Source organism: Papilio xuthus, unplaced genomic scaffold (assembly GCF_000836235.2).
Source record: "Papilio xuthus unplaced genomic scaffold, Pxut_1.1 DF827135.1, whole genome shotgun sequence".
NCBI lineage: Eukaryota > Metazoa > Arthropoda > Insecta > Lepidoptera > Papilionidae > Papilio > Papilio xuthus.
This window is the reverse complement of record NW_013531514.1, coordinates 330,346-355,486: the sequence shown is the minus strand read 5'-3', so window position 1 is coordinate 355,486 and position 25,141 is coordinate 330,346. Positions and strand designations below refer to the sequence as shown.

The window sequence follows — 25,141 nt, the reverse complement described above, 5'->3', positions numbered from 1 at the left end:
GGTTTGGAAGCGCTCCTCTCGGTTACAATGTCAAATCCGCGTTCGCAAATCTGGTGCGAAACACTTGGATGTAATAAAAGTATAAAATTAAATAAACTCGCAGTGATTCCATTGACGCTATGCATTTTTATTAATCACCCTGCCCGCGTCCTCCTCTATACAACATTTAAGTAATATAATGGTTTAATCAGATCGTTATATATCAAAAGTCTACAAAGGCTTTGAAAAGCTGTACATATTCTTAATAAATAAAGCTGAAATATTCTTGTAATAGCAAATGAATGAAGAGAAATTTCACGACTTTCAAGTTCCTTAACTTGAGTCGTTAATTTGAAATAGTTTACAAATAATTAAGTTGCCGCTGACGATACCAATAGAATCTTGTCACATCTATCTACCCCACGAACAAAATACACGATCTCAAGGTAAGATTTAAGTGTACACCAGTAAATTATCTCAATTATAAACCATGATTTAATCATAAGAACGAGATAAACTATTAATAAAATTTTAAAAAAAATGAAAATTCCGACTTAGGACAACAAAGCTGAAATACGATGGATTAAATACTGCCATCTATGTTACCTCTTTGAAAACAGAACAAACACATACCAGAGCATTTACTTTACCTAAATCTAGATGGCGTTAGTAGCTACCAAATGCTGCAATATTTTTTTTGCTATTTATGTAATGATAGTGAAGTAACTTATATGATGGTAGAAAAATAGGTGTAAAAAATGGCAAATGGCTTTTTGACAAAATGTTTTTAAAATCAAGCATAGCAGAATTTAGACGAAAAGCTGGCCACATTTCTGTTAGTTGTCATTAATTGAGATTGTCAACAATGTCAGTGTTACGAGACACTGTCAGTGTCAAGTACTCGTGTATCATAGTTTTTGGATATTTCCTAAAAGTTTATAGTTTATTCTTAATTTCCATGAAACATCATAATTATGGATGCGTATGATATCTTTAAAAAACTGACAAAAGGCTTGAAATTTAAATATCGGGTTTTAGGTGTAAAAAATGATGTAAATATTTTATAACCTTAGCAAAACTGTTACTGCTATTTTCATATAGTAAATTCAAAAACATGTGTTCTATTTGTAATGTTTTAGACTCAGAATTCTAAGAAAAACGTCAAAGAAGGAGTAGAAAAGAAACACGAAGCTGAGGAAGTTAAAGAAGAAATAGATATAAAAGAAGAAATAGAGGATAATGATGAAGTTGTTTTGACTAACAGTGACAATGAATCTGAGAGTGAAAAAGAAGATTTACAGATAGTAGAAGGTGTAAAATTTGGTGAAAAGAAGAAAAAGGAAAAGAAAAATAAGCCAGAAGACTTAAAAAAGAAATTGGAATTAGAAGAGGTACTAAAATGTCATAAAGATGTCCAAGATTTTTAAATTCTAGAACATATTAAATAAAAATAAATAGTTTACTGTTGAGATGTATTACATGACTACATTATGTGCATGACAATTTATGTTATTCTAGAAAATGTGATTAAAATATCCACAACATGTGGTCTTAATATCTTAGTCATTGATGGACATACAAAAATTGTTTCAAATTAAATCTTGATTATATTTAGCAAATACAACTCTAATGAATCTTTAGGACTATATCTCTCATTGTTTTTAATTAATGTAATGTGTAAAATGATAAGTAATTATTTACTTTCTGCCTCTTTTTCAGCAAAACCGTTTTCGTAATGAACATGGTATAAAGGCAGTTGGCCGACACATACCAAGTGCACTGAAAGATTTTGCAGAACTAACTACTAGATATAATGTCAAGCCTACCTTAGTAGGTACAGTGACACAGTGTGGATATACAGAGCCCACACCTATACAGAGGCAAGCACTGCCTTGCATGTTGGAGGTGAGATGTTTGAACAGTTTATTTACAATTTTTTCAATAATTTGTAGGTTAAATGGGTTCAAAAAACACCTCTGGAGTCACATATTCAACACTAGACTATAAAAATAATAAAAATCTATTAAAAATATAAAATGTATTCAAATTATTTTCTGCCTATCGTAAGATTACAGGTGGTAATATTTAATGTTATTTGCTTTCAGGACCGTCGGATACTAGCGTGTGCCCCAACTGGGTCTGGTAAAACAGCAGCCTTCCTATTACCATTGTTTCACGTATTGGGTGGAGCGCAAGGAGGTCCCAGAGCACTAATCCTCTGCCCCACAAGGGAACTGGCACACCAGATCTACCGTGAAGCTCTACGTTTGGGTGCCTCTACGTCACTACGATGTTCAGTTGTTAAAAATGTCAAAGAAAACAAAATGAAAGAACGGGAAGCTACTATAAAGAAAAGTGGTAAGCCATATATAATCTATTTCTTACTAATATTTTAAATGTGAATGTCTTGATGGATGGATGTTTGTTAGAGGGTATCTCCAGAATAACTCCATGGATCTTGGTAAAATTTATTAGATGTAGAACATAGCCTGGAACAACACTAAGATTACTAATTAAGTTTTTTTCCGTTCGGATGGGGTCTCCGGCGACATCTAGTCTTTAAATATTTTTTTATTTGTTATTTCCAGATATTGTCATAAGCACTCCAAATCGTCTATGTTACTTGCTGAATCAAGATAATTGCACTATTTCTTTAGACAAGTAAGTTTGTGCGTGATTAATGAAATTTCTCTAGCTAGTTGCTTGAGTGTAATCTATTACAGGCGTAGAACGAAACCTCACAATATATATAACCTAACTTAAATTAAACAATTTACTTCATAAGTATTTACTGAGCTAGAATTGTAGTCAAACACTTAATTACTGTAAAATTAATTCTTTGAAAAAAGTTAAATATCAAACTATTATTTTTTAATGTTGTATTGTCTTCAGAGTCATGTAAATGAATAAAATGTTGGTGTTCAGGGTGAGGTGGGTGATAATAGACGAGGCGGACAAGTTGTTCGAGGGCAGCGCGGAGCAGGCGGGGGACTTCAGACAGCAGCTGCAGCGCGTGGTGGAGGCGTGCGGGGGCCGGCAGCGCCGCCTCGCCATGTTCAGCGCCACGCACACGCCCGCACTCGCCAAGTGGTGCCGCCACAACCTCCGGGGACTCATCTCTATCACTGTCGGACAGAGGTGACGATATCTTTATTTATTCATCTTAAAAAATCCACAGCTTCCTTACATTAAATCTTTAATCATAATATTATAAAACAAAAGCCTTAAATTACTTTATACTTAATAGTGTTACTAGTCGTCGCCCGCGACTGTCAGCGCGGAATTAAAAACAAAACTTAATGAGTAGCCTATGTCAATGCAGCCGTTCTGCCATAGCTTTAAACAGACATTGATCCATACATTCAAATAATCGCATTTATAATATTAGTATGATGTTTAAAATGTTAAATATTACTAGAAGTCCACTGGGGAGACAGAGTTACAAGTGTGTATGTGTATGTACGTAGGAACGCGGCGACGCAGCTGGTGTCGCAGCGGCTGCTGTACTGCGGCAGTGAGCGCGGCAAACTGCTCGCCTTCAGACAGCTCGTGCAGGCCGGACTCAAACCTCCAGTACTCGGTAACACATCATTTTGACAGTTATGACGTCACACTTTACAACCAATAACCAGTAGTCATTTGTTCTTAATAGACTGGCTATAAGATGTAGTATTTTGTGCCTATTTGATTTCCGCCATTTTGGCGCTGATGGTAACGGTTTGTAGCGGCGGTGGGGATTCGAACTAATAATATAGATGGATATAACTGTCAGGTAACATCAACAGGCGTGTTTAATTCGGAACGTTGCAAAGGCTATCATTTCCAAGTAATCACCTATCCATTTATAGAGATCAATGGGTAATGATGCAAGCTGTTTACAATGTTTTTTGAAATTCGAATTTACTCGTAATTTTTTCCAAGTTAATGTTTTTTCATAATGTTCCAGTTGTATGTAATGTGTGTGTGTGTGCGCAGTGTTTGTGCAGAGCAAGGAGCGCGCGCGGGAACTGTTCAAGGAGCTACTGTACGACGGCATCAACGTGGACGTCATACACGCGGACAGGACGCAGGCGCAGGTCAGATATAAATGTATATTCATTGTACACGTACATGGATGCTTCATGTCTAAAACTATAAGTTATTGTTCTCTTTTAACACATTACTAACAGTAGGTTTCTGAGTGCGAAATGCACTTTTAAAACATATTTTTTTCTCTGTTTTTTCAAAGATTTTGGTCTCAGAAACCTACAGTAAATCACTTTTATACGTGGATAGTGGTTTCGCGTGGCGAATCATTGGAAATTAACACATTTATATTTTGATGTGACGTAAGATGACACTTAATGTTTTCTGTATATCCAGCGTGACAACGTGGTGCGCAGTTTCCGCGTGGGGAGCGTGTGGGTGCTCATCTGCACGGAGCTGATGGGGCGCGGCATTGACTTCCGCGGCGTCAACCTCGTCGTCAACTACGACTTCCCGCCCTCCGCCATCTCATACATACACAGGTAGACGACATCATACACACATACACACACACACAGAGTTGTAGGAAATGAAGTACATATACGTGTTTGTGTTGTACACAGGATAGGGCGAGCGGGGCGCGCGGGGCAGCCGGGGGAGGCGGTCACCTTCTTTACGCAGGACGACGTCGTCAACCTCAGGAGGTAAGGACACTTCACAGAAATTTGAAAAATACATTCATTCAAAAAACTACTAAAATTGACTCTATTATTAGTGATAAATATACTCATCCATGGACTTTCATTTGACTTACAACTAGCGATAGCCCGCGACTTCTTAATCGCAGAAATAAAAAAACGAGCCCTATATTATGCCCACGTGCATCAGCCACCTACCCTTTAAAGTCGCGGCAATCGGTCCAGCCATCCGAATGTTACTTATCAAGAGTTTCTGAAACCCAAATCTTTGTTTAAAATATATTGTTATCTCTGAATTTTCAAAGATAACGAAAGAAAAGACGTTTTATACAGAGATTTCTGTCTCAGAAACACATAGTTAACAATACAATGACATGTTGTGTGTGAGATATGATATGACATGGTGGCAAATTGTGTTCAGCATAGCATCAGTGCTGAAGCAGTCAGGGTGCGAGGTGCCGCAGTACACGCTGCAGCTGGCCAGGGAGCGCGCGCGCGCTCGCTGCAGGCAGCACCACGCGCCCTCCAGGGAACACATATCCACCGCGCTCCGCAAACCTGACAAGTATGTCTCACTCAACCACTTCAAGTCGCCCCTGTACATTAAAAAAACTAGCGTTCTTCCAGACTATGTTCTACATCTATGACAAATTACACCAAGGTATCTTCTAACAAACATCTATCTATCCATACATTCGTATTTATAATATTAGTAATTAACCTAAGTTGTTAAGTAGCATAAAGCAAATGATTATGTAAATTGAAAGCTTACAAATGTCCCAATTCGTTATTTACCAAGATATAAATAACATAAATAATGTTCTCTAAATTATCCATACTTTGAAAGTCCTCCGAAACATACATACATACATACATACAAAAAATGCTTCACTTACTTTGACTTAATATTTTCAGGAGAAAACTTGAAGATGACAATAAAGAAAAAGATCAAGAAAATGCTAAAGATACAAATAGCGTGAAAGACGCAAAGAACAAAAAACATAGGAAAGTTTCTAATACAGGAGAGGGAAAGCATCGTAATAAAGAAACCAAACAAAAACCTAGACAGAAGAATGACAAGAACAAAGATGGCGGACACAAGAGAAACAAGAAGATAGATAAAAAAGAAAAGAAACTCAACAAGAGGAAGAAGAAATCATTCTCAAAACCAGCGGCGTCTAGTTAGTGAAATAAACGATGTTTTTACTATTATACAAATACTTTGTTTAAACAAACTAGAAATAATATTTTAAAAGAATCTAAATCTTCATATTAATAATATTATAAATTCAAATGTATGGATGTATGGATGTTTGTTAGAAGGTATCAGCAGAACGGCTGCATGGATTGCATTAAATTTGTTATAGATGTAGAACTTAATAATATAATTTAACGCGGACGAAGTTGTGAAGGACAGTTACAATTTCAAAATAATATTCCTATTATTGTGACAGTATTTGAGATAGTAAAAAATAAAAAAAAAACATAGAAATGCTTCATAATTTATTTGATTATGCAAAATATAAACTAAGAAACATACAAAATATACAGTCTTTAATGCAATATATACAAAAAATATGCCTTAAACAAAATCATATATCAGCTGTGCATCCCAAGCGCAGATATGGCACCCAATGGATTTTAACTAAATTATCTAGTTCCCTCAAAAATAACACAGATTTATTAATATTATAATAAGTTTAAGCCTCTTTTATTATATAAACTACGCTTATTAACTAAAAAGAAACAATTTTAGATATGATTTCTTGAAAATTCATTTTAAATTGGTCGATATGAACTTAACTTTCTGAATAGGCTTACAGTCTTTGTTTCATAAAGTAACAGTTCATTTTACATAAATTAAAATGATCATTTGATTCAATAATTTACAATATTATGCAATTTTAATTTATAAGACGTTTTAAGAGATTCTTAACTAAAATATACAAAAGTAAAAATGGCAACAATTTATGTCTCATATACAAATAACAATTTTATCAAAAAATAGCAAGATTTATTTACAAATATTAAATTTCTATTTACAATAACACCAGCGTTATACATCAAACTATCAAACAGATTAATTTCTTGAATAATTATTTATATAAGAAAAAAGGTTGACGACCACGAATTAGAGTAGTCATATTTACAATAATTCCGTAGTTGTCAACATTTTTGTCAACTTTTATATTTTGTTTTCTCTTTAACATTTTTATGTTTTAAAAAACAATATTGTTATTTATAATTGATTTAGTTATAATATTATGTAAGGTGTTGCATACAGCTGGTGTATTGTACATAGAAGAGCAACGAAATTCCCCTGGCCGGTTATTTGGCATAATTAATTAAAATAAACTTAACAAAAACTACACCGAACATTCTACACTACGATGTCTTTAATTACATTTAAAATGGCGATATAACCCATATATTAAAAAAATATTTGAAAGAAATAAATGATAGGTGATGATTAATAATAAAATATATATATAAAAATATTGATTTTATAAATATCAAAAATAGATACTTTGTTTTCATATAATATATAATAGTTACGACGAAGAATGACGTGCGCATGAGTGAGTGAGTGAGTGAGTGAGTGAGTGAGTGAGTGAGCGAGTGAGTGAGTGAGCGAGCTGGGGCGGTCACTCGCAGAGCCAGTCGCAGGGCAGACGCGGCATCTTGTTGGCGGGCCAGGGCAGGTAGCCGGCGGACTTGAAGACCCAGTAGTCGTAGCTGACCTTGGCGACGAGCAGCGCCAGCACGAGCGCCTCCAGCGCTATGATGTAGTAGATGTAGTCGGTCCAGTCGCGCGGCGCGTGGCACACGTCCCCCTCGCGCAGCTCCACCACCGCGCCGCCCCCCGCACACTGCAGCGCGCGGTAGTCCGGGATGTTGCGGAAGTTCTCCAGCAGCCACGGCTGCACATGCACACAAAAACCATTCCTTTCATTGAGTACACTGACTACGTCTTAACCACGCTGCGCCAGGCTACCACTAATGTATAAATTCGAAGTTCGAACTCGGGAACTGTGTAAGAGTTTAGTGCGTGCCTTCAACATAGTGCTGTAAATAATAGTAAGCTATATAATTAAAGTAAATATATGTCCTTCGAGCCTACCTTTAGAACCTTCTCAGTGTTACAGTCGCAGTGTATGTAGTTGCCTCCGATAGAGAACGCCGTGAAGATGCCGGTCGTGTCGAACTTGTTGGAGAGCACGTACGTGTGGATCTGACGAACAAGTACAAGCTTATAAGTATGTATAAGTGACAAAAGACATGTACCAAAGGATGTTTCTGGGGTATGTGAATGTGTACCGTCTTGAGCTTGTTGTGGCTGATGGAGAAGTACATGAAGTTGTCGATGAACTTGGAGCCCTCGAGCTCGACGATGTTGTCTATGTCATTGTAGTCCACGATGAGCTGTCGCAGGTGCTCGTAGCTGGGGTCGTCGCTCACCGCCTGCAGCGATGTTATCTGCGCACAACAATGTTCCTCATTCATTTATACTTAATCAGAATCATGAACCGAAATGATGCAAAGGTAGTTTTTGAGTTTTTTTTTTTTAAATTGACAGAATGCATCGTACATTGAGAAAGAAAAACTAAAAAGCAAATTGTACAGGGTACAGTTTCCTTCAAAGGAGCGGCAAAGACGTTTATTTTTTTTTGAAAATGAGACTGACGTTGTTGTATGAGACGTTGAGTTTGACGGTGTTGGGAGGCAGGTTGGCGGGGAGCTGGGCGAGGTGACGGCGCGAGCAGTCGACGGCCACCAGGTTGGTGACGCCGGCGCTCAGCAGCTCCAGCCGCTCCGGCACGCACGTGCAGTTGATGCCCGCAGGCGTTATGTTGCGACAGCTGACGTTCAGCTGCAACAATAACACACCACCGGCTACTTTATACACAAGTCCACGAATTGATAACTCTTAATTAAAAAAAAAACGAAAAGCCCTACTAAGTGCATTACAAAACCAAAATAATTGAAAATGTAGAGACTCGCGTTACCTCAGTCTGTATGCGCAGATGGTCTATCTGCACGATCTTGACATCTTTGAACCAGTTGAAGACGAGGTCGAGGGCGCAGTAAGTATTCTTATAATTGAGGAATGTCACCAGCGAGCTGTTGTTGTTGTTGTTCGCCTCCATCGCCTTCTGGAAGTGCTTGCACGGCAGATAGTTGTTACCTGCAATAAATAATAACGTATTTACTCTTATAATTGACTTAACGAAATCTATTCCTACAAAACGTAAGCACTAACCGGAGAGGTCGACAGATATCTTGCGGTTGCTCTGGACAAGACTGAGCGGGAACTCGGTGAGGTTGTTTGCGGAGGCATCGAGTACAGTCAAATTGAAGAGATACGCAAACGGTCGCTGGATGGAGGGCTGCAGCTTGGCCGTCGTCAGGTTGTTGTTGGAGATGTTCAGACACGCGATCGGAGAGTACTTCGGAAACTGACCTACATATACAATAAGTACTGATTTTGACCACAGCTTAAACATAATTTGACGTCATCCAACTAATGTGGCTGTATTGTTTTCGATGAGTAAATTTCACAAACAATGACCGACACTGCTTCCAAGTTTTCCAAAATAACAACGCAAAAAGTAAACCAACCAAATTCTGTTACAATTATATTATTTACCAAAATGACCAGAAAAAAGTGAGTTTTTTTACAAACATAAAAACTTACATCACATTGTCACAAACAAAATACTTAAAATATACATTAAAAATCTTTATATCTACTCACTGCTATCGTTGTTCCTTTTTTCTTCCAGAACAACATCCTCGGCTTTAGCATGAGTAAACAAAGAGCAACATTACTGATAGTGATAGCTACCATAAACACAACGCGGAAATACCTTACACCCACATTGACACTGATATTTGTCTGCACTGGGAACCGATTACGACAATCAATATGCATATTTCCTTTGATGATTTATAGAACAGACTATTTTTTATCTAAAACTAGTATAAAACTTGTAGCTGACTTAACAAAGGAACCATAACCTAAGAGAAAATTAGCGTGATTTATTACATAGTTGCGCGTATCGTCCATTGATACGCCTTTGAACGCATTCCTATCTCTTTCCTTATCCTCAGCCACGTCAAATTCTCTTGAGTGAGGTAAGTATTCCTGCTGGTATCATCATCTCATAACGAGTTAATAATTTGCACCTTAAGTCAATACGTTTAAGAGTTATAATATACTGACCGACAATCTTGCCGATGTTTCCATCAGTGAAGGCCATGGAGGCGAGCCGGCGGAACACCGCCTGCGACACATCCAGCTCCTCGATAGTTGCGTTCAGCACGTGCAGGTTCGTTGTGTTGGGCATCACTGAAAACACGCGCAAAACATAACACATCTTGCTCTTCGGGTTTGATCTGAACTCTTGTTTACAGAGTATTAGCCTACCGGTTCAAAAAAATGTAATGAGTAAATTTAAAAATAAAGGTTTTATGACATGTTTCCTTTTAAAATCCAGACGATCAATTAAAATAATCAAGAAAACTGGACAAAAGAAAGGAAACTAAATTTGCTTAAAAAATTCTTCGTCAGAAGCAAACTATTTAGAACTGAACGAGATGCAATTAGCGTGTAAAATATTTGAGAGTTTATATTTTATTTATATGTCGGTATTGTCTATCAGTAACATATGCATTGTTCGCGATAAGTTATGCGGCCTGCGTGGCCATTGTGTCGTCGCCAGCAGTGCGCGCCTGTTCAAGGCCATGATACGGTCACCGCCTCTAGCAACAGAAACATTCAAAATACAGGATAAACGAATGTAATTTGGATGGAGGATATTTATGGATATACAAAATAATTGAATAACTTTGATAAATCAAAATTCTTACGTAAGCGGAAAACTTTTTTCATTAGAATTTTTGCATGCCCAATAGTATGGTCATTTTGACCACTTTTGATGAATAAATGCTTTTTCGAATAATTCAGACGTGATGATGGAGTTAGTAATACAGTGTGTCACTCACTAACAATGGCGAGGGCCTCCTTGAGTCGGAAGCTGTCGACGTCGCAGCAGAAGACGGAGGCGGGGTCTGTTCGTGCGCACTTAGCGGCGGTCGGGCAACGCTCGCGCGGCATGTGGTAGCACTTGCCGTGCTTCAGCTCCGGCCGCGGTGGCGCGGGTGCGGGCGGAGGCGCCGGCGGCTGCAGGGACACAAACTCAAATTATTTTTTTTTAATAAAAGGTGTCAAAAAAGCATGTGGCCAGATGATTTCTATAACATAGCAATTAGACATCTGCAACAATTTAAGAGGCAATGTTTTTAACTATGTAAGTACAGCTATTTTGTTGCGACCCTTTAATGCTACAGTCTCTAGTTTTGGCACCACTAATTGGCACTCAAGCGTCCTATAAAATTCAAGGCAGTTGCAGTAGGCAAGTAGGTTTCCCCTAAAAGTAAAGTGTTTTTGTTATAAGGTCTTGAAACGTGACCCTATTTTTGTGTCAGCAATATTAGTACCTCGTTGTACTTGACCGCCGGCTGCTCCAGGTCGTCGACACGCATCTCGATGCAGGGCACGTGGCATGCCAGGTACGCCGCCAGGCACCACAGCGCCATCTGACAACAACACATATTACTATCACATTGATGTATAAGTTGAAAAACAGACAAGAAATTAACTTTAAATACGCTAATTAAGCTATTCTACCTGATCCAAAATATAACGTATATTGTCTAATTGCCACTTATGTTTAATTCCTAAGATTTTCCTCATAGCAATATTTCGTAAAGGTCAACAACCCGGATAAAACTGCAATATAAACTATGTATTTTACAAGAATGCATTATAACATTACTTGTAAACATATCGATTGCCGACTATTTATAACAATAGATTTATTAAGGAAAGAGGAAAATATTACTTTAAAAATTCTGATATTCCAATACGTTTTCTATATCAATCAGATTTCTAGAATTTATAAGACTTTGGGATCGAAGGTGTGTCCTAATATGCTATTACAAATTAATTAAGAATATTCGAATTAAATCCAATTATAAAGCTATTAGAAAATGAACAGCGCAATGAAACTGGTTTGTTAGTTCTGTGTACAAATGTTTGAGTACAATATGCAATGAGATATTAATGTAATGTTAACAATAAGTTAAGTTATTGCCGGAGTACGCGGGCGCTGCAAGGTCGCGCAGTGCCGTAAAGTGCCACTTCCACTGACACGACCTGTGCTTTACAACAAAACCTCGTTCTTACTTCTGAGCGATGGTACTGATTAATAATTATAAAATAATATTTAAATTATTATAAACCGCGACCCGATTGCAGTTTAATGAAAATAAAAAAAAAAACTTTTTCCCTAATTATTAACTAAAGTTTTGGAAATACTGAAGATTAAAAAAATCAGATACGCCATGTATTTTATTTAATTTAATTATAGGTGCAAAATATCTGTGCAGTACTTCAGTGGAAACGCACCTTTAACATTGTAATTAAGTAGAGCAATGCAAAAACGTATTTTAATTTATTTAAATCACTGCGCGCGAAATTATTATAAAGGTATCGATACACTGCTCAGGCAAAAATATCTTATATATGATACCTGCCGTGTTACATTGTAAGAGAATGGAACGAGTTGGTTGGACGGTGCTAGATATAGACGTATTGAGTTGTTTTCACACTTAAACTCTAAAATTACATTTAAAACAACATTAATTAAAAATCTAAAATCTTCATTACATGGGATTACGAGCTACTAATGAAGAGGGCGTTTTGTCAAATATTATTTAGTTTTTTTTTTACAATCTGTTTTCCATCTCTATTGGTCTATAACAGTTGCCAACACATCTGAAACTGAATTACAACAGCTATGGCGAGGGATATCAATTAACATCACAAAAACCGTTTGCATTTTTTTCATCACGTTAAAATGACCGATATCGCTCTGGGGGCCTAGCATGATTTGCGACAAGCGCCTTCGTAGCATTATCGTCAATTATGTCAAAATAAGTATGGGATTTTTAGTGTACTTTACGCCCGATAGAGGCGCTACACAAATTTTCCAATCTGTGTACACTCACCTTTACAAACTAATTTAGTAACGACAGACTGAGCGGCGGCATTATACCTACCCTTGCAATTTATTTGTGTAATTGTCGGATTTGCCCCTATTGCTATTTTAGTATAAAACAATTTAATATAATAATTGGTTATCGAAAACTATTTTAAATAACATGCAGTTTTTATTTCATAAATTTAATATTATACCTATTGTATTAAACATTATTTTAAACTGGTAACTTGCAGCTCGTAGAGCGAATATTTATACTGCAACATTGTCATGTTATTTCGATTCTCGTTCTAGGAATTTTGTACAAAACAAAACATGGGAGGAAAACATTATATGATAAATGTTACGATCATAGTTGCGATGTATACGAACAAGTCATTAAGTGCATGATGTAAGACTTCATAAGTTTTCTAATATTATTTCATTCATTCATCGCTGTCACTTTTCTTCATTCTTTTGATTAATTAATTGGTGCATTAACTTAAGAGCTTGTAGTTTTCTTTGTGTTGCAAGTTGAAGAGACGAGTGAACAGGTAAATGTGAACTTATGAACGCACTAGACGTACACACACATACATAAATAATTACTTAGTTCTACCGTTAAATAAACGCAAATACTCATCAGATCGACACATTGGATTTATCAAGTAAAATCGAACAACTAGGTATATTATGCTAAGATAAGAATTAAACACTTGTATAAATAAACAAAGGTAAGTTGTTTACTCGTAGTTATGTGTTAAGTAAAGGTTCAACGGCCGATGTGTGCATAGGCAAACGGCGCAACAAACCTGTTGCGAGAAACCGCGGCCTAACGAGGTCGACACTGAACACCCGTTCGCCGCACACGCACGCACCTTAACATTTTCTATTTTATTAGGAAACCAGCAAAATATAATTCAAATAAGATTACTTCTGCCAGTAATAAGTATTAATTAGGAGTAATATTGTACATTCGTGGTAGGAACATGAAGTACAAGTAATCCATAGCAATAAAACAACAGCAGTATCTTACTCGCTCATCAGCTCACTGTACGTCCCCACCGAGGGGCACGGAGCCTACCCTAAATCAAGGGTGACTAGGCCATAGTCAACCACGCTGGCCCAATGCGGGTTGGTTGACCTCACACATATCTTTGAATTTCTTCTCAGATACGTGCAGGTTGCATCACGATGTTTTCCTTCACCGTAAGAACGTCGGATAAATGTACATATGTTAATCGGAAAACGAAAAACACATTGGTACATGGCGGGATTCGAACCCAGTATCTTGCTAATCTTACTAATATTATAAATGCGAAGGGGTCTTTGAAACGGCTTAACAGATCCTGGTGAATTTTGGCATAGATGTAGAACATACTCGGAAAGAACACATAGGCTACCAATTACGTTTTTTTAAATTACGCGAGGACGGAGTCACGGGCGACAGCTCGTATTTAAATTACATCTTAAATATAACAGCTGTATCCTAGTTTCAGTAAACAATGTAATCGCTACGCCCTTATCTATTTGACCTACACAGACCCATTAACTTTGTATTGACATTGCCCGGTTGTGTAATTTATCTAAGCATGCATAATCTCATAATTTATTTTGAAATTTAAACTTAACTTGCTAATGAAATTGATTCCATCAAAGAAAGCTTCAAATTGATCTTGTATAAAATTTATTACATTTCAACATTTCTGTTGTGATGTAGACGAGCAGGCTTAATTTCTAAAATTTAACTTTCACTTATCTTTTTACCTAATGTCTTTCTTGTAGATTATGAATTACTTTTTATCAGCATGTAGCAATGTATCTACAGTTCTTTGAGCTGGTGAATAATACTCTTGTATTAGTTAAGTAGTTATATTACAAGTATGTACATATATTATGAAATACTATTAAAATTTTAAGGTCTTCATCGTGACCGCAGTTCGTCGTGCTGCAGTAAACCAGTATCAGTTTACTGAGACCATCCTTCGCATCGTCTGTCTCTTTCACTCATGTTTGCACAATATTAACTTCTTTGATGTTCACTTAGTCGATGTTTGGAACCGTATATATTAATTATATTACCACATTATAGGTCTATTAAGAAACTATAAAATATGCGGTCACTTCTTAAGGTTAAGCTCTATATTTGTATTAAAATATAAACGCAACCCTTTTAGATTTTGGGGTGTTTTAATGGCGATCATAAAAGTATTAACCTTTTGTTTCTTAAATTGATTTCTAAGTGTCGAGGCGTGAACTTTATACCAAAATATAATCAAAGCGTACCCACAATGACCTTATTTAACAATAACCAAATGGTATTTATTTTTAAAACGGACGTTTCTTGAGGTCAAGTCGTAACTGTGGTGACGTATATCTGTAAGAAAGGATGCTGTGTATTGGATAATTGGCGCCGCAGCGGAACTGAGGCTCGCTCTGTCGACATCTGCTATATTGAGTGCTGCTGTGTTGTCTTTTTGTTCAACCTATTAAGATTATAAGAAGGAACAGCAAAAATATAATGTAGAACTTTAATAGAACAAATGTACTCACTATATTTAAATATAAGTTTTCACTTAACTTGGGTTTTCGAGATCAAAATTCAAAGATGTTTTGTACAGATTTTGGTCTCAGAAAGCCTGTTAGTCGAACACATATTTAAAAGCAAACTGTCACAATAAGAACCATAATTTATCAAGTGTATATAGATAAAAGTTTTCACCCAATTATAGCGTCAAATTTGACGGCAACGGATAGGTAATAAACGTCCTCGACTGTGCATATTTTTAGCGTCTTTTTAATGTATTTTTGTAATATATCTAATTATGTAAGAAAGTAATTAACTTGTTCGTTAACACTCGCATAACGTGTGTTAAACCGACGCGCGCGCACAGCGTAGCGTACAACTCTATTTCTGACATAAATAGGTCACACTTGTTTGAGATAAAAAAAAACGTTATTATAATGCGTATTATTTTAAACGTAAATTATCGTTGCTTCGACATCTGCGCGTGTATTTTAATGGAAGTACACTTTATAAATAAACTCTTGTATGGACAAGGCCATCTCGGTAAAACTGCATTTAGATTTTTTTGTTACTTTTTAGGAAATTAGTGCCTACTTTATAATACTAATTTCCTTAGTAATGACTATTTAGTATTTACAATACTGACCATAGGTTTCAGAGACCAAAATATCTGTATAAAACATATAGTCATCGCTGCAAACAAACACAATGTTACTTGAATGTTTTAAATAGGAATCGATAAATTTGTTTGAAGTAACAAAAAACACGTGATAGTAATGTTAGTTTTATAGACTCTTTGAACAACAAGCGGTGGTATTGATTAGGGGTTGTATATTTTATGTAGTCGTATTTCTTCTCAATGTGGGGGAGCTATGGTCATAATGATTTACGATACCGCGACTAACTATCGAGGGTCCTGACTCACGCTAATAATACTATCGTAAGTTGAATAGAAAGCTCTTGTTTTTGTTAACGAATCAAAAAAAAACAAAACACAGACCTAGAATAAAACTGCAAACACTGTAATTTTAACTCATTTATATAGTTTTTTGAAAAAAAACAAAGGGATAAACAGTTGTCGTCATAAAAACGCACTTTTTGGTTTATAAGTGAGCCATAGATTTGTCTTCTTTCTTTGCATAAGGCAACAAAATCGATAGTTAAAGCATATGAAATCCGTGATTATTTCTACAGCAAACTAAATTCATTGATCGTATATAATAACGTCATTTTGAAACAAAGCACTTGATGTGGAGAGGAACACGGGCATTACAATCATGTCTGAACGTTGCCCCTACAGATAAGTTATCACTAGAGCTTACAATGACCGAATATTGGCAGCGATAGATAACTAAGCCGTCTTTACATCAACTCTATATCGCGAAATCATTGCGAATATATAACATGACAAAAATATCTCATATTTTTACAGTTGCTTCAGAATTGCAAGATTTTTTTAGTAGTAATTACAGTCAATAATGTATGGTTGCCAACAAGCGATTGATTTCATGTCGCAAAAACAGAAATGTGAAAGATTATTTAAATGTACCTAAATCGTCAAATATCTTCTTGTGCTTTAACTCCGTTAGGTCTAAGATGAAACGAAAAGTACACAATATGTGTGTAGTTGATTCTTTATTTACTTTATTTCTTTATTTACTCCTTTAAAAAAGAAAACATAAAAGAAACAGTGAAATTTATTTTTGCTATAATTTTCTTCACATATTTTATAGTTGAAGTAAAAAGTTGTGTCAGGTACATTTTGGTTTTCGTGAAATTTCACTGACGTAACACTTGTTTTAAAACAATTGGTTGTCCCTGTTTTGTCACAGATAATGAGAGAGATAAAGAGATGTTTTAATACAAGTATTTCGACAATGGAAATAATAAGTTTTCGAGTGATCGCGTGACGCATCCGTGACATACGTGCCCTGCTGGCTCATTGTCACATTGTTTTTACACTGTTATGTGTTAAAAATAAACCATCGTATTTAATAGCCGTTACATCGATACTGGCTGCAAGGTTGCTGACGAAAAAATTTTTGAAAAAAATCCACTGACCTCTATAAATGGACTGGCTATAAGATGTAGTATTTTGTGCCTATTTGATTTTCGCCATTTTGGTGCTGATGGTTGCAGTTGATAGCGGTAGTGTGGATTCGAACTAATAATATAGAATGAATTAAGAGTTACGTAACATCAACAGGCGTGTTTAAATCGGAACGAAGCAAAAGCTGTCATTTCCTAGGAATTGCCTATCCATTATACAGATCAGTGAAAAATCACATTAGTGATGTAAAGACACTTGCTAATAACAGATTTGGCCAAATGCTTTTCTAATGATATTATATAATTAAATAATAAAATGTGTTATAGTACATATAAGTATATTGTAGTTAGTTACAATTATTAAATCCATCTTGTGTTTTCAAGGTTTTATAATAGCAGAGGAAATAACTAATGTTATCTGTGTAGTCAGGCTGTTTTAAATAGATCCAAGAGCTTATATTTTATGATGCAATACAAATATAGTTATTTTCACTCGCTATTTGGTGACTGGAGACTACAAAGTCAATATTAGTGAGCAGAGCAAAACCGCACTTATGAGCGTGCACGTCATCTCAACAATATGAGGCAAATCGTCTGACATAAATCAGTGCAAGATATAAACAGAGCTGTTGTAATTAAGATCTATAATCGCTTGATGGTGCGGTATCTCCGGTGTTCGCAAGCTACGTGCAAATAGAACGAAGCCAGATTGCGCCGTTCAAACGCTGGGAGCCTCGCCTTGGGAGATAACACCACACCGCACTTATTTCTGGAACAAATATACAGCTATTTTTGTTCATTATCAGCCTGGCTAGTAATTTACTAATAGCAATGACTTACTTAGCTTTTATTTAAAGAAATAAATCAACTTTATAAATTTCCAGTATATTAACTTAACTGTTTTATAAGTTTACAATACGTTACCATATTTGGAATATTTGTATTTTACTAAATGTGGACTAAAAGTTGTACCATGTAATTAAGAAATTGATATAAAACACGCAAACTTTGATTCAAAACCTTTAAGATATTTTCAGCTTCAAAGTTTTATGGCCAAATAAATCGTTGATTCAGAACCTTAATATCCCAAAACATAAATTTTTTGATAAAGAACATTTAACTAAACGCAAAATAACTTGATATTTAGATTAAAATCACAATTGTTATATTTCGAAGTAGCACCGAGCGAATTATTCCGCGAAAGCGATGAGCGATTCATTTTCCTCTTAAACAAGATAATAAACAAATTGATATATTCAACGACAGGTGAGTAATGTTGCGGTTGGCAGGAGACGCGACACGGTACACCACCAGTTGTTATCTGCAGCTATTTCTGTGATAGTAACTCACGTATAATGCTTATTCTCGAACTCCACGTCTCTGAGTACCCATCCAGAAAGTTACAATATATTTACCATAAAATAATGCACTAATTGAAATTACATTCAAGTCTCGATTATTTTTTGGCTTCTAGTTTATATCTAAAAAATAAACAACAACAAAGAAGTGGCGTTTTATATGACCCTTATCTGTCAAAGGGGTGAGTAGTGAAAAATGGTTTATCAAACTATAGTAACCTAAGGCAAAGCGTCCCAAGTCAAACACGAGTAACTACCAAGGGGATAGTGGGCAATAATGGAATGGGTAGGGCTCGTAAACTGCGGGTAATGCGTAATCAGGTGGGTGGAGGCTGTTTGTGGTGCTTTATGACCTTATTCGTCTGTATTGGTCTACTCGAGTTATTAATCCAATAAAAGCAACTAACGAAATAATGCTTAGGCTTAAGATTATTAGCAATTACTAAGTTTATAATTGACTGACGAGCTAATAGTCGTATAATCTACACTGAGGGGATATTTACGACTCTGAGTTTAGAGCCACATATACTTTTAACCTTAACTACGTAAACAGTGTTGAAGCATTAATGTACGTTATCAAATGCTAATTAGTTAATCTAAGCAAGAGATATACGGTGAGATCAAAGGTTTATTTGCATTTATCGGATTCCTAGAAAACATTAAATAGGTTTTCCCCCGATATGTTAATTAACTTATGTACGTATTAGAACCTAAACACATGGGGATTGTTCTCTATCCATCGATAAGTTCAGGCATGACAACGAATCTGTCTACTGGCAGCAGCATTCAAGCTTTTATCGTTTTTCGCGTAAAGAATTGAATTATAAAAAATCCTTCTTATTGTCCGACAATTTAATAAAATTATAACTTATATAAAATTTTCCGGAAAGGCCTAGAAATGTCCATGCGTTGATACTTTAGTCAGTCAGATTTTTCATATAATCGTACAGATTTACGAGTGTGAATACATGGATGGACATTAAATTCTTTTCGTTTTATTTATGAAATGCATATTAAATATTCTGGCATCAAATTTTAAGCGTATCTTCTATGTGCACTAAAATTAATTTGATTTATTTTTAATAAATAGCCGCTCGTACACAACTTTGTACCTACTCTTATTATTATATTATTATATGTATACTTGATGACGACTACAGCTAAATGGTCAAAGCACAGTAGCGTAGGTCTGTCCGTCAGTTACACGTGCCGAGTTTATCTTGTAATCTGAATAATAATGTATACAGCGTGTTACAAACTATATACTTATTTAAACATGTCTTATAAATAATATGATTATTAACATACTAGCTGTCGCCCGCAACTCCGTCCGCGCAGTATTAAAAAAAACTTATTTAGTAGGCTATGTGTTCTACGACACATTGTTACAGCCGTTTTGGGTGATACCTTCAAAGAAATAACCATCCATCCGTCCATTCATCTAAAAATTCTTATTTATAATATTAGTATGAAGTATGATTGTATTGGTTACGACATGTAGGTAACAATCTAAAATGTAGCTAACTGGTAAATTTCCTATTGCTATAATTGTTTAAGTAAGTGCAAAGTGAAAGTGTCGGCGGCTTGTGAGTCGAATCATTGTTGTTTATCATTGTGAGGCGGAAACTCTGCGGGAACTATCGCAGCATACCTGACCCTGATACACAACTCAACATCATCACAAATACGCGCACACACAACTTTCGGGTAGCCAAGTTTGCTTAGTCTAAACCTGGAATTTTTTCTTGACTAGCTGTTGCCCACGACTAAGTCCGTCGGAGTTAAAAAATAGCCTATGTGTTCTTATAGACTATGTTCTACATTTATGCCTTTCAGCGGTATCCTTACAATCGTCTGGAGATGCCTTCTAATTAACATCCATCCATCCATCTATCCACACATCCAAATATTCGCATTTATAAATTACAAAGATTTTTAAAGTGGGGGAAACTGTATTTAAAGATTTAGAAAACACGCATGTCTAACGCTACCTTATTTTATGTTTTGTGACTACTTTGACATTAAGAAAAGTCGACTCTACATATTGCGCTATTAAAATAGTTTACGACAATAAACATGTTATGGTTTCTAATTGTTTGTAGAACATAATGAAATGAGCGGGTGCTAAAACAATTAAAAGACAACAAGATGTGAGCCGAGTGACCCCATAATTGACCGCACTCGACTGCCGGCCGGGGCGCGGCGTGACATGAGCCCGCCCGGGGAATTGAACCGCAGCTCAGATTCACTACATCACCCGACACACTTTGACCTTTTACTCATTCACAAGTTAATAACTGTTCATTTTGCACCTTCAACAATAAAAAACGAAATAACAAGACAGTATATTTATAAAGATGTTTATTGGTGATGTTTGATGATAAGAAAACAAATGAGTATGCAGCCGCATTCGCCAAAATTGTGAAATGACCTCTACTCAAAGAAGGCCGACGGACGAAGCACAGAAAGAGGATATTTCTCCTTCGTATGCGTCCCCTCCTCCGCCAAGTCCGTGTTAACTTCGATTTCTCTAACAAAATAAAGAGATAACTACGAACTACTACTACGAACTACTACTATACAGGCGTTAAGAGACCATATTTACGCAAAATAATATGGGCATTTTTACATCCATAATAATATTACTTTCAGGTTTTTTTCTTATATTCACGTAGCACGAAGTAAATAACATTTATATGATGTTTTACAAGTGAGTGCGGCCTCGCGACGGGAGATCAATTATGAAGCCTTAGATGATGGACATTACTCTCGATCTCGAATCTCCAATTGACCGGACGCGGTGAAACTAACTCTCTAAAGTTGCCAATTGATCGTTAATATCAGGTTTTAATGATGCTATTAATGTATATAACTGCTCAGGGTTTTTTATGTTCACTAAAGAAGGGATCACTTAGTGTAAGAAATGTGCAATAAAGGACAGTTTAGGTAACAATTAATTACTTGTAGTTAGATCGTGTTTAGTATTATCCTTATTCACATCTAAATTACTTATACGTTTATGAGCTACAATTAAAAAGTCGAAGTTTAAAATATAAGAAGTTTCTAGAAAAAGTCGAAAATTACTGTGACCATTTGCTGTATTATTGTTCAAAAAATAACAAGATATATCGTTATATGAAATTCTCAATTTACATGATAGAAACTAAGGTTACTTACTTACAGTTCAATAAAATAAATTAGCTCAATAAATTTTAATGTTAAAACATTAGTTGTGAAGTGTAAACAAGTTCATTAAGTGAATCACATCTATACCATGTAAATACCACAAATGAAACGTATTTATACATATTTACGTGCTATTGTAAAATCTTCAATAACCAAGCGTCTTTTGCGTCAACAATTTACCTTGATATAACCAACAAACACAACGAAATGAGACACATCATGGTACACTCACACAACATTCCCTTGGGGTTCTAATTTCAAAAGTACCATTTGACCCTATTCAAGTTCCTTCCTATGTTGCATTTTATTAAAAAGAAAGTTAATCCGTGTAATTCGTAACGTTCTAACAAAGAAGTCTTGCAAATTGTCTGTAATCTTCCACACGATGCTACATAAAACCGGCTATTCTTTCAAGGTCATCTTTATCTTTTACAGGACATCCATAGACATCCGCAATTGCAGATGAATTGCCAACCTATAATCGACGAAGGAAACATAGAGAAACATAATATTTCCTTTTCTTATGCGTCCCATCTATTAAATCCCCTTCTCATGCTTTCCTTACATATAAGAAAAGAGTGGGATGGGAAAGAGAACTAAAACTAGGCCTCCAGAACGCACACCATTTCTTTGGATCGGAAATCAACATCAGAACTTGCCCGCTGACTTAGCTGTTTCTTCTTGGATGTTTGTAAGTAATCCGTTACTCATCCGTTACGTAGTTCGGCATACCTTCATTGGTGCGCGCCATCACGCCCGAACTGGAATGTTGTTGCATTTACATTTTACTTGTACAAATAAAATAAATCCTCATTATCAAAGAACATGTAAAATTAAATTCTTGTAAGTAAACAAGCGTACAACTTTATAAAAAATAAAAGGGACATGATAAAGAATTTTTATTATTTATTTTTATTTGTCATACGCGCATAAGCCGATGGTACTGGTTTACCTTGAAGTGGCCACAATTTCACCGCACCGTAATCAAGTTCAAGAGCTCACGCTGTCCGACTTTATGCGTCTTATTGCATTGTACAGATCGAAATACTTTTAGTTTTCTGGACAAGACCTTACAATTTCATATTCTAACTTCCGATCATCATAGAAGAATCCAATTTATTTGTACCAAGCTTTATTTATAAAAAAAATTAAATGTCTGTCGATTAAGGGCATAATCAGAATTTTAATTTGTCGTCATCGCCACCACATTACATCCCCTCAGGGTTCGAACACAAGTCCTGTAACTTTATAGTACCTACTTAGCCATTGCGTTATCTACGCGAATTCGGAATTTCAATTGGAAGTAAATAATTCACGCTTCATTTAGTTTTTATGGCTTACACCGTTATTTGTAAGTAACTGTATTTAGTACAGCGCTAGAGTGCGTGTTGTCGTCTATCACGCTACAATGTTTAATGAGGCATTAACATTTTAATCAAAAAAGTCTGAGACCGCGTCATGTCAGATGTGACGTCATAAGCACTAAATATAGACGGAGGACATGTACCAGTCAGATTGTGAGATTATTTATAACGACATAATTATATTCACAAGCCCCGGCTTCGATGGCTTACATTGGTCACCAGCTGCCAACATCACAAATAATAACTACGAGCATTAATATTACTACTCTATTATAATAAAAAAAGATCGCAGTGTAGTGGATGACATGATAATAGTCGAATCTGGATATGAGAGAAATCTCTCATTGTCCAGTCTCGATAGTTGACTCCATAAGACAGAAACTGTTGTAGAGAAAAAATAAGCAAGAAAAATTGCGGTTCCTTGAACTCTCCTTTATCCAGGTTGGACTTTATACCATCCATATCCAAAACAGCAATTTAATTGGTTAAGCAGTGATAAAATTTTACTGTAAAGCGTAAATTAATGTTTATGTTAACATTTTTAATGAATTCTTAGCGACGCGTAAAGATTTCGTAAGTAAACGTGTGTCAGTACCCCTTGATAGTGAGGTTCGGAGTTCAGAGAGTCGTTACAATTTGCAGATAACTTAATTAAGGGTATAACGAGTGAATGCAGTTTAGTACAGTTGATGCACACTGCCCCCTCCCCCGCCGCCACTCCAGCCAGCACTGATTGCATGTTAATTGACTCGTGTTGTTACAATACTTCTTCGTGTATCGTTCACGACCTTATCACGATGAAAGGGTAGTCAGATATGTAAATACGTAAGAGTTATGTATCGAAGCATGTTTATGTACTCTCACCATAATAAAGTATTCTACAGTTTCGAAAAAATAAAGAAGATTTAAAATAAGTATTATAATACTAATAGCAATTTAAGTATTTAAAAGCAAAGACTGACCTAACACATTATAGATGACATTAATCTGGCCCAGGTTTGAATCTCGTGTTAGATTATTTTACATTTCAACCTACGAGATGCACAATTTTTTTCTACATTTTTAACGATGTTAAAATTGGTTATTTTTATTGATACAAGGACTTTTATATAAATAAAATTATAATATTTAAAGTTCTTACAAACTATGACACATTGTAGTTGATCAAGTAAAATAAAATAAATTTACTTACAAAACTTAAATAAATCAAAAAGGCAATTATTATTTTATTTGTTGCTAACTTATGCGAGTTGCAATTATTAAATAAAAAGGACAGCTTAAAAACTCTTTCTAGTTCCAAATACTAAGATGAAAACAAACAATAAAAATCCCGGTGGCAACAATAAATTATTATCATTGCGAATGTTTTATTTCGATGAGCTGAGCTGAGCTGGGTTGGCGCCAGTTCTTTGTCCAAGGTAAAAGCGACCAAAAAAACTTTCTGAAGAAAAACATATTGCCACATCATAAACAAAACTATATTAATTAAAAGGAAACTAAAATACAAAAAAATATTCTGACGTACGAAGAGCCAAATATTAAATAAGATTCCGGGAAATTATGACACACTCTTGTAGTCGAAAACACTAACTTTTGTTGTCATAAATAAATTACTTACATCGACGAAACAAAGCCGGGATTTCATTTTCTCACAGCAACTAACACTTGAATAACACAATCAATTATTATTCTAATATATTAAGCAACGCATCTTGAAAAATGCATTCGCAACTTTCCAAGTCTTCAAGTTTTCAAGATCTAATAAATGCATTCTCGCGCCATCGCCACTGCCGACGGCAACTTTTCTCTTTCACAACAAAACAATAACACTGATACACGGACGCTCGCAAAATCTACAGTGTACACAATCTCTTTGGCATTTACCCGCGCGGTCACTAACAACTCTGATTATATTCGGAGCGACACCGAATTGGCAAAACTTTAGGCAAGAGAACACCACAGTCACCACTCG

At 35.7% G+C, this 25,141-nt stretch overlaps 2 protein-coding genes across 3 annotated transcripts; one reads left to right on the top strand and one right to left on the bottom strand.

Annotated features, from left to right (window-relative positions):
* Window positions 1–861: 861 nt before the first annotated feature.
* Window positions 862–5,859, top strand: ais (DExD-box helicase 52). The gene is made up of 12 exons (XM_013314758.1): window positions 862–1,031; window positions 1,119–1,370; window positions 1,699–1,884; window positions 2,085–2,337; window positions 2,568–2,640; window positions 2,905–3,117; window positions 3,447–3,559; window positions 3,955–4,055; window positions 4,342–4,487; window positions 4,569–4,649; window positions 5,065–5,208; window positions 5,559–5,859. Exons 1-12 carry the CDS (start codon window positions 954–956, stop codon window positions 5,827–5,829), a joined length of 1,911 nt encoding a protein of 636 aa, XP_013170212.1. The 5' UTR covers window positions 862–953; the 3' UTR covers window positions 5,830–5,859.
* On the bottom strand, window positions 3,019–25,141 carry hfw (leucine-rich repeat domain-containing protein hfw). Of its 2 annotated transcripts, none has more exons than XM_013314760.1 (10): window positions 24,788–25,141; window positions 11,145–11,243; window positions 10,650–10,827; window positions 9,868–9,993; window positions 8,905–9,105; window positions 8,651–8,829; window positions 8,329–8,514; window positions 7,962–8,120; window positions 7,765–7,875; window positions 3,019–3,104 (listed from the first exon to the last, which is right to left on the bottom strand). In XM_013314760.1, exons 1-10 carry the CDS (start codon window positions 24,812–24,814, stop codon window positions 3,102–3,104), a joined length of 1,269 nt encoding a protein of 422 aa, XP_013170214.1. In that variant the 5' UTR covers window positions 24,815–25,141; the 3' UTR covers window positions 3,019–3,101. The 2 variants fall into 2 exon arrangements, with proteins under 2 accessions (XP_013170214.1, XP_013170213.1); XM_013314759.1 differs by lacking the exon at window positions 3,019–3,104 and adding an exon at window positions 7,121–7,564.

Excerpts from the sequence above, each read along its gene's own strand:
- ais (XM_013314758.1), top strand. The coding sequence starts at position 954 with ATGGATGCGTATGATATCTTTAAAAAACTGACAAAAGGCTTGAAATTT. Across the intron at positions 3,560-3,954 it reads ACTCAAACCTCCAGTACTCG|TGTTTGTGCAGAGCAAGGAG; the intron begins GTAACACATCAT and ends GTGTGTGCGCAG. Across the intron at positions 4,650-5,064 it reads GACGTCGTCAACCTCAGGAG|CATAGCATCAGTGCTGAAGC; the intron begins GTAAGGACACTT and ends AATTGTGTTCAG.
- hfw (XM_013314759.1), bottom strand. The coding sequence starts at position 24,814 with ATGAAATCCCGGCTTTGTTTCGTCGAT. Across the intron at positions 9,994-10,649 it reads GGAGGCCCTCGCCATTGTTA|TGATGCCCAACACAACGAAC; the intron begins GTGAGTGACACA and ends GCGTGTTTTCAG. Across the intron at positions 8,830-8,904 it reads GATATCTGTCGACCTCTCCG|GTAACAACTATCTGCCGTGC; the intron begins GTTAGTGCTTAC and ends TATTTATTGCAG.